Consider the following 13,346-nt stretch of genomic DNA (forward strand, 5'->3'; position numbering starts at 1 on the left):
AGACCGTTTTCAGTTATCTTCTGCAGTGTTCTGGAGGAGAAATTTGATATTTTCTTGGCAAATCAGAAGAGAAAAATGTGATCTAATGGAACAGCTAATAGAGGCAAGCTGGGCTCAGGAAAACAGTGAAGTGTAATGTGATTTCAAAGGGAAAATGGAGTGTTCTGGTTTTAAAAACAACAGAAATAATCATTCCAAGGTTTTTACTGCTATTACTTCATCAACTTGACACAAAGCTAAGGAGCTTTGATCAAACCACTTCCAGTAAATATCAGGCACGTTTGGAAAGCATCAGCATGGGCTGTGTTCAGCTGGGCTGTGGAGCCCCTGGAGTGCAGCTGGGAGACACCCAGGGTGATTTCCCTGGGATTCACAGAAATGCACCCACAGAAATGTTCTACAAGGGCAGGTTTGAGGCACAGCATTATTCTCTCCCTAGTGATGAATCCACATGCAAACACAGACCTCTAGGGCTCTGAGCAGGAGACCCTCAAAGCTGGATCCCATCTCATGTCCCCCATTACTTGGAGCAGTTTCTCCCACCTCAGTAGCCCAGGTTCACTGTCCTTGCCTTCACCCTTCACTCTTCACCCAGACTGCAGGGGCCAGACATCAGTGGGGCTTTCCAGCCAGCTGAGATGGCCTGAGAGGGAGGGAGACAGTGCAGGGCTTCAGGGACACAGCCAGGGCACTGGGACAGGAGTGGGATGGGGTTAGGGTGCTGGGACAGGAGTGGGGTGGGTTAGGGTGCTGGGAGAGGAGTGGGATGGGGTTAGGGTGCTGGGACAGGAGTGGGGTGGGTTAGGGTGCTGGGACAGGAGTGGGATGGGGTTAGGGTGCTGGGACAGGAGTGGGATGGGGTTAGGGTGCTGGGACAGGAGTGGGGTGGGTTAGGGTGCTGGGACAGGAGTGGGATGGGGTTAGGGTGCTGGGACAGGAGTGGGATGGGGTTAGGGTGCTGGGACAGGAGTGGGATGGGGTTAGGGCACTGGGAGAGGAGTGGGATGGGATTAGGGTGATGGGACAGGAGTAGGATGGGATTAGGGTGCTGGGACAGGAGTGGGATGGGATTTAGGGTGCTGCGAGAGTGGGATGGGATTAGGGTGCTGGGACAGGAGTAGGATGGGGTTAGGGTGCTGGGACAGGAGTAGGATGGGGTTAGGGCACTGGGAGAGGAGTGGGATGGGGTTAGGGTGCTGGGACAGGAGTGGGATGGGGTTAGGGTGCTGGGAGAGGAGTGGGATGGGGTTAGGGTGCTGGGAGAGGAGTGGGATGAGGAAGGGCAGTGGAAGAGTGGGATGAAGTGGGGCACTGGGAGAGTAGGATGGGGTTAGAGCACTGGGAGAGGAGTGGGATGGGGTTAGGGAATTGGGAGTGGAGTGGGATGAGGTTAGGGCACTGGGAGATGACTGGGATGAGGAAGGGCAGTGGCAGAGTGGGATGAGGTGTGGTGACAGCAGCACGGAGCCGTGGCTGCTGTGGAGCTTTGGGAAGCTGTTCCTTGTGCCCCTGCTCTGGCCCTTGCCCTCAGGCTGGTTTTATCTCAGGACAGCAGCTTTGTGCCCGGCTGCTTTGAGCTCAGCGTGTGTCCCAGGCACAGCCTGACCTTGCAGTGCTGCAGGGGCTGCACATGGCCCATGCTGGGATCTGTCCCTTCAGCTCTGGGAAGGGCAGGATTGCAAAGCTGCAGTCCCAGTGCCTCTGTGACTCTGGAGTGCTGCAGTCTGGCCACCTCCTCCCTCACCTGCAGCTGCAGTCAGGCAGGTTCTGCTCTCTCCACGCACAGTCTGTGTCTCTGAGTGTGTTTAAGCAGCTCTGTGGAGCTCATTTGCTGTGATTTTAGCAGATCTGGGTGGGAATCACTCTGTGTGTGTGTGTGTTCAGTGACCTTCTGTGCAGACCACATTTAAAGGTGGCCCTGGTGCTGCCTCTGCTGTGCCTGGCTGTGGGAAGGACTGGGGTCTGTCTCTCTGGGGTATCCCGAGCTGTTCCAGTCCAGCCATTAGAGAATTCCTACACATGTACTTCTAGCATGTCCTTCCTGGGCTAGGATTTTGCTGAGTGGGAAACAAAAGCTTTTCTGCCTTTTTCTTTTTTTTTTTTTTTTTTTTTTTGCAGGGAGTGATTGGCAGTAGGTAAAACAGCAGAGCATTTATCATCCCATCCCACTCCCCACAGCAACCAGGTCCTGGGTGCACATCCAGGATCAGAACCCTGGCAGCATTTCAGTGCAGCTCAGCCCACTTTCAGTGCAGCTTTACCCACAGAGCCCTCAGAGCCACCCCCTGTCCTTTGTGGGGTGACAAAGGCTTGATTTGAAAAAGGGAAGAGAAAACCTTCAGCATGTTCTGGCAGTATCTGCAATTACAGATTGCTCCTTCCTTTTTTATGGGCTTGGCTCAAATCCTGTCTGCTGGTTCCTCCTGCAAGGGAGGGGAAGGTTTGGGAACAGCTTCCTTTGTCCCTGAGCTCCCTCCTCAGCTGTGAAATCACCTCTATTCTGAATGTGCTGTGCTTCCTCCCTGATGTTTTTCATGGGGGTGGTTTCTGTACACTCCATGCTTTGCAGCAAGAACTAAACACATTTTACCTTCCCAGCATCACGGTGGGAGTGACTGGGATCTCCCTCCTATTGTACAATTTCCTCTTTATTGGTGCAGGAGTTGTTTCACCTTTTTCTGGTGCTGGATTTGGAGCTCACTGAGTTCTATCCAAGACTCTGCTGTTGCAGAGTGGCTCTTTAGGAGACCAGGGTGCCACCTTCCCTCTTCAGTGCCATTCCAGCTCTCTCCTGCCAGATGTTTGATTTTCCATTTGGCTGGAGTAAGATGCATGTCCTTAAGCTCTTAACTCTTTTATCTGCTGCACACTTAAAAAGCTACATCATGAAGTAAAAAAACCAACCAACCATCTGGATGTCATCTAGATGTGCCTCAGATCATAAAGATCTGAGAGCTGGCTGGGTGGGATCAAAAGGAAATGCCTCTGGTGCCAGCTCTGGCTGGCTCTGTCCCTCAGCCCAGGAGTCATCCCTGCAGTGCCAGCTGCACTCCCAGGCTGGACAAATCATTCCATGGCATTTTCCAGCCCATTGCAAGGGCAAAGAGCTGAGTTAAACTCTGGCTGCAGGCTGGGAATCCAGCTGGAACATTCCCTAAAGCTGGGGCTGCAAGGGCACAGGAGCTGCAGGATGCCTGAGGGTTCTACCTGGCCCAGCTGAGCTTTTCCAGCTCATGAATAGAATCACAGAATCATTCAGGTTGGAAAAGATTTCAAGACCATCAAGTCCTGACTCACAGGGAAATCTCCTTTTCACATCTCCTTCTCCCCTATATTTGACTCCAGAGTGACCAAGGCACCAGAGACAGGTGAGGAAAAGGTGAAGGAAGGAGACTGGCTGAAGACTTCACTGATTTTATATTTTTGAGGTTTTATTCTCTTTTTCTAAAGGAGGCTCAGGTGCAAAATGGGAATCTTCCAAATCCATCAGCTTTTTGCTGCCAGTCTGCCACGTTTCCCAGCAGTGCTGTTACTGCCCAAGGATGTGTGTCCTGTTGGACATGCAGCTCTGTGCTCCAGCTCCCAGCTCTGAGGGACCTGAGGCTGCACAGAAGGAGCAGATGTGGTGTTTGCCATCTCACTGCTGGGCCAGAGGCTGGGCACAGACCCCGAGGGCCGTGCAGGGCACCAAGGGGAGGCATTCAGGGAAGTGGAGCAGGAAGCTCCACCTGTGCCCTGCCACCCACAGTGACCCTTTGTCACAGATGTGTTGTATGAAAAATCCTTTCCTTAGGATTTTGTTCCTGAGGCCTCTCGGCTTCTCAGGAGAAAAAATGTAAACAATGATTATCTGCTGCTGTGGAATGCAACAGGTGCATCTTTGATTGGTCTCGTGTGGTTGTTTCTAATTAACGACCAATCACAGTCCGACTGTTTCAGACTCGATGGTCAGCCACAGGATTTTGTTATAATTCCTTTCTTTTTTCTTGCTTGCTAGCCTTCTGATGAAATCCTTTATTCTTTTAGTTTAGTTTTAATATAATAAATAGATTATATCTATTATATATAATAATTATAATATATAATATATTAAATATAATATATATAATTACACTATATAATACATACAATCTAATATATTATATTGTATATTTAATATATAATATGTATTATATATATTTTTATATTATGCATAATAATATAATATATATTATTTAAATAATATTATATAGTAAATAATATAATATAGTAAATAATATAATATAATATAATATATTTCTTCTATTATTATATATTATATATATTATATAATATACATATATATTATACACATATATATATATTTCTTCTATTCTTTTAGTATAGTTTTAATATAATATGTATCATAAAATAACAAAGCAGCCTTCTGAAACATGGAGTCGGATCCTCGTCTCTTCCCTCTTGCTGGGACCCCTGTGAACACCACCACAACCCTTTCTCTCCTCCCTTCCTCCACAGGCAAGAAGAACTCCATCCTTCTGCACAAAGTGCAGCACGACCTCAACTCGGGGGTGTTCAACTACCAGGAGAACGAGATCATCCAGCAGATCGTGCAGCACGACCGGGAGATGGCTCACTGTGCCCACAACGTGCAGGCGGCCGCGGCCGCCGCCTCCACGCCCACGCCGGTGATCTGGACGCCGCTGATCCAGGCCCCGCTGCAGGCGGCCGCCGCCACCACCTCGGTGGCCATCGCCCTGACGCACCACCCGCGCCTGCCCACGGCCATCTTCCGCCCGCCCGTGTCCGTGCTGGGCTCGCTGGGCCAGCAGCCCAACCAGACGCCCAGGCAGCTCAAGAGATTCCAGTCGCTCGTCCCGTCCGCCGGCCCCTCGGCCGTGGGCTCCCCGTCCAGCACCCCGTCCCAGCTGCACACGCCGGGCGCGGAGACGCCCTCGTCCTCCTCCTTCCACATCCAGCAGCTCGCCGGCTTCTCGGCCGCCGCCGGCCTGGGCCAGTTCCAGGTGGGGTCCCCTCCCGGGGGCTCCGGCCAGCCGGGGCTCAGCAGCGCCTCCTCGGTGGGGCTGAGCCAGTTCCAGAGTGCACCCTCTGGGTCACCCTTAGGCGCGGCTCAGCCCCCGCAGCAGCAGCAGCAGCAGCAGCAGCAGCAGCAGCAGCAGCAGCCGGCCCTGTCCAGCAGTGGATTTGGGCACTTCCAGCAAGCCACAGCCAGCTCCCCATCGACATCGCTCACCCAGCTCTCATCAAACTCCCCCCCCAGTCTCCTGAACCAGTTCCAGCCCACCACGAGACCACTGCAGGGGGGACAGTCGCAGCAGCAGCAGCAGCAGCAGCAGCAGCAGCTCTCGGGCAGTGGGACCCTGGGGGGATTGAACCACTTCCCAGCCCCTCCTTCTTCCAACTCTCCATCCTCCAGCCTAAGCCAGCTGGCGCAGGCCTCGGGCGGGCCGTCCGCGGGCCTGTGCCAAACACATCCAAGTGCTTTAGGATCTCTGACTGGAACGATAGCCCAGCTCCACCAGGAGCGGCCTCCCTTCGCCCCCGCGGCCCCGCTCCAGCAGCCCGGCATCGCCTCTCCCTGTTACACCCCTTCTGGCCTTAGTCCTCCCAGCCAGAGCCCGGTGGCCACCAGAACTTTCCAGAGCGGCGCCGCGGGGCCCTCGGGCTCGCACGGCTCCCTGCTGCTGCCGCAGCCCGCCAGCCCCCCGGCCCAGGCGCTGCCGCCGCGCCTCAACCAGGACATCAAGCTGATCTCGGCATCCCAGCCCTCTCTGCCCCAGGAGCTGGCTCAGACGCTGGGCCGCCACAGCTCTCCTCATTCCTCTAGAGAATCTGTTTCCAGCTTCTCCCCTTTCCCCGGCGGTGGCGGGAGCGGACTCCTGGGCAAGCCTTGCAGCTCGGTCCCCGGGCGGGTGACGCTGCCACGCCAGATGTCCTCAGGTTCTCTGCCACGCCCGCTGGCCTTGGCCGCCGGCGGGCGCAAAGAGTCCATAGTGCTCACGGGGGATCTGGAGCCCGTCAGGTCCAAACTGCCCTCCAATTTGTGAGGACTCCTGCAGGAGCTGCTCGTGCCAGCTCTGCCCTTCAGTTCCTGATGAGTTCACCGAGCGATTTTTTCCTTTCCTTCCCCTTCTGCGCCACTCCTGCTTTGTTTTTCTTTTTTTCCTCCATTTCTTTTGTTTAGGTTTAACTGTGCTTAGAAACAAAGAAAAAAAACCCACATGAAAAACAACGGGAAAAAAAAAGAAGATAACCAGGTATTCTTAGAGCTATAGATTTTTGGTCACTTGATTTTATAGAATATTTTAATACACAGGAAAAAAAAGGATACGAGCAAATTTAATCCAACGAGGTAACGCACAGCCGGGGCATGTGCCTGAGCTGGAACACATGAATGAGCAGCCATAGAAGCCACCAAAAAGGTTTTCCTTTTGAGACAAAGACCCGAGGTTGATGTGGGCCACAGAAGGGGCTGTGGGGTCAGGCCTGGAGCTGGTGTTTGTAGAGCAGCCCTGGTGGCCTCAGCTTTGCCCCAGCTGTGACCCTGGGGCTGGGGATGTGGGTGGCCCAGCACATACCACAAGCGTCCCTCTCTCCCTGCCAGGTGTCCCTCCCTCCCTGTCCTCAGCAGGTCACAGAGGAGCTGGGAAGGGGTGAGTTCACTCTTGCAGAGCCCTCGAGGGATTTCCCATGGGCTGAGGTTTGGGTTGGACTCCAGCTGAGGAAGATGAAGGTGACCAGGAGATGGACGGGCCTCGCTGCAGATTGTCCCTTTCTCACTCCACTGATGCTGCAGTGGGAACAAGGAGCAATCCCCTGTAAGGCACAGGGAGGGCAGGGATGATCCCTCTGTACTTTGGCATGTGGGCAGTGGGAGCAGAGCAGGCAGACGGCCCCAAGTTTCAGCCTCTCCGTGGTGTATGCAAACACAGGAGGGATGAAGGAAGAGGCAGTGCTTTAACGTCCCCTCTGTCACTTCAGTGTCTCAGTGTCCCTGGGTGACTGCTCTGAGGAGAACTAGAAAGGACTGAGCAGTGGAGTGCAGTCCCAAGCCCTCCTCCTCCTCCTCCTTAGCCCAGGGCAGTGGGAGGCACCAGGACAGTTCCAAGATTTACAATTCTGTTTTTACCATTAAAACCAGATCAGCCCAGAAATTTGGCCAGCCACGGTCTGTGCTTGTCCCCTGCTGGGGGAACCGAAATCCTTTGTTTGATTTCACCAGCAATAAGAGCCTGCACCTGGTGGGCTTCCCCTGCCACCCTGCAGCAGCCCCGGGCACACCTGGGGCACCTGGGGCTGGGCTTTGGGTCCCCGCCTGGGGACACTCCCAGTGGGGCGGGGACAGAGCGGGGCCAGCAGCACTGAGAAGCCACAGCCTTTACCTCCAGGGCAGACATCTCCTTTTGTGTCACTTCGTCCTTCCTCTCTCTCTGTTTGGGGTTTTCTTAGGCCGAGGGGTGTCTGTGGCCACCTCACTGTCCGAGTCAGGTGCTCAACTTTTCTACCACTCCTTAGAGACACATCCAGCCTCCCTCTGTCCCCAGCCCTCAAGGGGACAGAGACTCCATGCAGCAGTGCCAAAAACTTCCCTTCCCCCAGTGCCCAGCCCCTGGAGCTCCCTGTGCCCTGCCCCAGCCCTGGCTGATGGTTGTTTTTATACCGACTCGTCTGCAGAACTCTCTGCCACGTGCCTGCACCTTGAATGTTGCATTCCTGGGCACTCCTGCTTCACCCTGCTTTGGTGGCTCTGAATTCAGATGTGATCAGCTTTGGTCTTCCTTAAAAAGGGTCAGGGGAACTCTGGAAATGCTTTTTCTACTGGCTCCATACAGCTCTGTCTGTGTGAGTGTGGTGGAAGGGTGAGAGTGTGTGTGTGTGTGTGTGTGTGTGTGTGTGTGTGTGTTTGTATAGATTTTATAGATGTATCTATATCTACACACCTGCTTTTCTATCTGTAGGGTAGTCACACACATCTGTAGTCTATTTATGCACATGTGTCAGCACACACACACACACATATTTATATATATATATGTATATCCTAGTTTTAAATTAAAATACGTGTCAGTTCTGACCCTCCTGCAGGGCTGATTGGCAGGTGACAATTATAACCTCTAGATCCTGCTTTTCCAAATATGTACAGGTTCATCTTGAAACAGGAGTTGAAGCAGACTCACAGACCCTCTCATGTTTTCAGAGGTAGAAGGAAGACTCACAATATCCTTTGCAGTTTTTTGGGTTTTTAGCCAACCTTTCCCCTGTGTGCCAGAGGGCTCCTGGCCGAGCACCTGGAGGGTTTGGGGTGGGCTGGGCAGGCAGGGGGGAAGGGTCTCCAGCCCTCCTGGGCTCCTGTCCTGAGGCTGCTGCACTGCTCCTGAGTCCTGGGCACCCTGGGGACCCTCAGGGCACAGCCAGGGCTGGCACTGCCCGGCCATGCCCCCTCCTCACTGCAGGACATCCTCCTTGGCTTTGCTTCCCTCGGGGATCTCTTTGGGTTTCCAGCTCTCAGCACTGCAGTAGCCAACTTTGAGTTATTCTGACTGGACCCCAGTCAACACTAGGCTTGTCTCAGTAGGTGGAACTATATTTATTACTACTACTATTATTATTATTATTATTATTATTATTATTATTATTATTATTATTATTATTATTATTTGGTTTCTTTGGGGAGGGAAGGGAGGGGAAGAGTTCTAGGGGTGGGGTTTGCAATATAAAACACACAATAAAAACCTTAGTAAATAAAAATGTGAAAAACCCACCCCTCTGACTTGCTGTGTGCTTCACGTGGTGAGCTCCAGGCAACACGAGATGAGCTTTAAAAGAGAAAAATCCCATTTCAGCCCTTTGCTTTGTCCTGTCTCTGTTTTCCTGCTTCCTCTGGAGCTTTGGCAGGGTGTTCACCACCTCACACATTCTCTGTATTGAGCTGCTGACAAAAAGTTTAAAACTTCCCCCTACACCTGAATTTTCACCAGGCCAAGGGAGAAATCTGGCAGTTGTTTTGCAGATGTTTTGCAGGAAAATCCTTCACTTTAATGCAGACATGGAAGCTGTGGCTGCCTGTGGGATCCCTGGAGGAGGAACCCTGCACAGGACACAGCCCCTGGCAGCAGGACAGGAGCCACACAGGGAGGATGCCAAGGCCAGGAGCTGAAGAGTTGTAGGAAGGTAAAACTGGCCTGAGCTCTGAGCTTCCATTGCTCCTGCAAGGCCCCTCAGGTCTGTGGGTGACTCCTGGTGGGTCACCTTGTCCTGGAGTTCCCACAAGGGAGTTGAGGCACTGAAATGTTGGGGGTGCCTTTTGGAATGGGTTTTTAGGCCAGGCTGTTTTCCATGCCATTCCTGTAAGAGAGGGAATAGTCCTGCCCAAGCCAACATTTCTTTTAAAATTGAGATTTCTCAGAAGATTTGTAAATTTGCAAGGTTGGATTGGAACAGAATCCAAGTTTTGAGCTCTCAGAGCACACTTGGAAGGCCTGGCTGGTTCAGCACATGGTGCTGCCTCCTTGCCTCACTGCAAGGACTTCAGGGATGATCCAGCTGTGGGGAAACCATCCCCAGAGCCAGGTCACTGCCCTCAGTGGGGTGGGTCAGCCCCTCATCACCACTGCCTGCCCCACAGAGCCTCAGGAGCCCTCCCCAGGGTGGGCAAAGCAGCAGCAGCAGCTCTGCTGGTCTCTCCCTTTGCCCAGCCCCAGTCTGGGCAGGAATTCATGGGAATTTCAGCCTGGCCTGGCTGCCCACCCAGCAGTGTCTGGCACTGGGAGGGGCAGCAGCTCCCACACTCATGGCTCTTGCACCTTGGGGGAGATTTTGGGGTGTGGGAGCCCACAGGACCCAGCAATTCCCAGCAGTGCTTTCCCAGGGCACTGGGATTGGCACTGGGATCTGCACCAGCCAGCCCTGGGCAGAAGGAAAGTGGTGCCAGGGCCCCCCCAGTCACAGCCACCATCAGGGACACCCTGCCACCCCTCTGGGGTGTCCCCAGGGAGCCCCAGGCTGGGGCTGAGGTTGGGCATGCCCTGACTGAGTCCTGTTTCATCTCCTCTGCAGTTCCAGGGATCTCCCAGCACGGGACCAGCAAGCTCAGGTGCCCTGCAAGGTGCTCTGGGGATGCCCAGAAGGAAAGGGAGTTGCATCTTTTCCCTCCCTGCTAGAGAGCCATGAGTAAGTTGGGAATGACCCTTGAAAGCCATCACTAGAGCAGAGTGTGTATTTTCCCTAAAATAAGGAACAGCAGGCAGCTTTCAGCCCCAGCCTCAGGGCTGAGCTCATCCCTGTCCCCCTGGCACTGCTGTGACAGTGACAGGAGCCGTGAGCCACACTCTGAGCCCTGCTCCTCTGTGGGACAGGATCCCTTTGGGAAGGGGAGATGGGCACAAAGCAATGAGAGCAAATGGCCAAAGCACAGAGAGCAAACAGCAGATGGGGCAGCTCGTCCAAGGCTCCACACCCTGGGCAGAGGGGACACCTCACTGCTCACACCCCTGCGAGGTGGCAGGGGACACTTCCAGCTCCTTGGAATGCCAGAGCTGGAGTGGGGCACAAACTGGGGCTGCTCTGCTGGCACTGAGGGCCCCAGAGCAGTGTGGGACTGGAGAGGCACTGAGGGCACATCCCCTCCCTGCCAGCCCTGCCCTGGCACAGGCACATAGAGGGGAACACCCTGGGGTCAGGGAGGGACAGCAGGGCCCAGGGTTGGCTTCTCAGCAGCCTGGCAGGGAGTGCTGGGGTCACACTGGAATAAAGGCTGGCCAGGAGCTGGAGACAGAGCTGGCACCTGCTGAGGCAGGACCCTCCCTTGGCAGGGATTCCCCTGCCCAGCCCAAGCCCAGAGGGGTCAGACATGGGCACCGTGGGGAGGGCAGGGCAGAGGCCAGCCCGTGCCAGGATGCCAGGAGCCCTGTGCCAGCCCCAGGGGGCTGGAGCTGCAGGGATGAGCCCCAGAAGTGGCACACACACACACCAGCTGTCCCTCTTTGCTGGATGCCAGACACTCCCTCCCCGTGCCCTGTGCCCCTTGCAGGCCATGCCCGGCCCCAGCCCAGGTTGGGGTGACCTGTGTGAGAGATGGGGGGGTCTCTCCCTCTGCAGGGGGGAGCAGTTGGGCTTGGAGGTGATCCTACAGCAGCTTTTCATCATCCTGCACTTCCCTGCTCATGGGGAGATGGTCCCACTGTGGCCCCAGGTTTGGTGTGTGCCTCTGGCCCCTCTGCCCCGGTTTTCAGCCCAAATGTACACTCAGAAACCTGCAGGAATGAAATGAGGCTGCTCAGGCACGTTGTGAGCAGCACTATCAGCTCCTTGGCTGGACACTGCCTTTCCCAGGGGAGGAGCTGGGTCAGCCCAAGCTCCCCAGCTCAGAGCTGAGCTCCCCCTGCTTTCCATCACAGACTTTCCGTGCTGGAGCTCCAGGTGTGCTCCCTGTGCAGTGATGGCTGCAAGGACACCCTGCCCTCCCTGCAGCCCCCCAGCGACCTCGGGGGAGCAGTGCCCGCTGTCCCCAGCCTGTCCCCGCACCCAGGGGTGCCTGGGCACCGCTCCTGGATGGGCAGGGGCTCTCCAAAGCCATCCCCTCGCTGCCTGCTCTCTCCCCTGGATGGGAAGAGGCTGGATTTTAGCTGGGTTTATGCACATTGGTTCTGTCACATCACTTGCAGAGCCCCCAGCCATTCTGCCTCACTAATTCAGGCTCCCTTTGCCTAAGCCCCGCTCCGGCTTTGGGCTCTGATTTTAATGGAGCTGAATGTGGTGCCATTAAGGCAGATTAAGGGAACAAAGCCGTGACTTGGTTCTGCCATCTGCAGAGGCAGGAGAGGCGATTGCTGCCCCTTGCAGCAGCTCCCACCAGCGACCCCAACCACCGCTGCTCCCCCTCCTGATGGGACAGACCTCGCCTGGAGCCCCTCAGGAGACGGAGATGCTCTCATGGGGAGACACAGCCCGGCCGATGCCAGGCCCTGTGCGGGCACTGCCCGGCTGGCACGGGCGCTGCAGGACCGGCCGTGCCCAGGGTGGCACCGGCAGAGCCCGGAGCGGAGCCGTGCACGAAGGCGTTCACAGCCTGTCCCGGTGCCACGTGGAGGTCCCCGGGAGGTCCCCGGGAGCCGCTCCCGGCCTGGCTGCAAATCTCAGAGCTCTGCCCGGTCACCTCCTGCCGCCCTTCTCCCTCCCGCTGCTTTTACACGGCCGCGCTGCCGGGCGGCCAGCGGCGCTCACGCCGTGCCAGCGCAGGAGCCGCGTGCTGTGTGTTCCGCCCCCCCGACCTGTCCCGGGGCCAGGTACCTCCCCCCAGGGCTCCCATGTCCGCAGGATGTGGTCAGCTCCGGCCAGGACCCTGCCCATCCCTTCAGCCCCTCTGCAAGGCCACCCCAGCCCCAGGGCCGGAGCTGCCGTGGCCGGGGGCTCCCGGGGCCGGAGCTGCCGTGGCCGGGGGCTCCCAACCCCCGGGATCTGCCGTGGCTGGGGCTCTCAGGGCCGGAGCTGCCGTGGCCCCAGCAGCCGCTGCATCCCTGGAGCAGCCCCTGGAGCCGGGGAGCTCCGTGGGTGTCACACAGCGCATCCCAGCGCTGCTGGAGCAAACCCAGCAGGGCCCAGGGCTGGGTGGTTTCTCCCTCTGGGGAGGAAGGATGCTGCCCCTCTGCCAGCATTCCTGCTTCCCTCAGGGCAGCCGTGGTGGATTCCCTGGAGCACAGGAGGGAAGGAGGGCACGGGGCTGAGGGCACATTGCTGCCCGAACACATCTGCCCAGCGCTGCAGTGCCAGGCAGGAACGAGTCCCGAGGGATTGTTCACCTCCCCCTGCTGCCTCACACCCCTCTAGTGACAGATTGGAGCGCCAGCACAGCTCGTGTCTCATGTCTCGGTGCTCCTGGGCAGCCTGTGGCACTGGGGACAGTCACACTCAGCCCTACAAGGATGCCGAAGGTGTGGCCATGAAAGCTCCACCCCACAGATCCACCCTGGAGGCACTCGTGACACATCCCACACCTTTTTTTCTTCCCTGTCTCCAGCAAAGTGGTCTCCTAAATCACACGGTTTGGATCAAGTGGTACAAAACCAGGCAGACACCAGCCTTGGGCACTCTGGAATATCCTCTGGGAGCCCTGAGTCACAGCACTGTGGGGACTCAGCATCCATTTCTAATTTATCCTGATGCTGTTCTTTGTTTGATGGGTTTTATTAGATCCCAGTGGTTCTCACAGAGCAGGGAAGGGCTGTCCCCACTCCACTGCCATCCCATTGACACCCCACTGCTCCCTGCCCCCTCTCCAGGCCCAGCTGGGTGGGCAGAGACAGCCCCAGCCTGGAGCAGCTGGGCTGGGACTCAGGGAAATGTCCTGG

The 13,346-nt window shown here is 55.9% G+C and overlaps 1 protein-coding gene across 1 annotated transcript in view; it reads left to right on the top strand.

The window, feature by feature from the left end:
* The window catches only part of HCN4 (hyperpolarization activated cyclic nucleotide gated potassium channel 4), a 110,764-nt gene extending 102,103 nt beyond the window's left edge, over window positions 1-8,661 (top strand). Inside the window, exon 8 of the mRNA XM_071441881.1 lies at window positions 4,498-8,661. Coding sequence (XP_071297982.1) covers window positions 4,498-6,047 — 1,550 coding nt within the window. The 3' untranslated portion in view covers window positions 6,048-8,661. The remainder of the gene's footprint in view (window positions 1-4,497) is intronic.
* The last annotated feature ends 4,685 nt before the right edge of the window (window positions 8,662-13,346 follow it).

The sequence above is a fragment of the Agelaius tricolor genome, unplaced genomic scaffold, assembly GCF_023055355.1.
Source record: "Agelaius tricolor isolate 1412-34295 unplaced genomic scaffold, bAgeTri1.0.p SCAF_16, whole genome shotgun sequence".
Lineage (NCBI taxonomy): Eukaryota > Metazoa > Chordata > Aves > Passeriformes > Icteridae > Agelaius > Agelaius tricolor.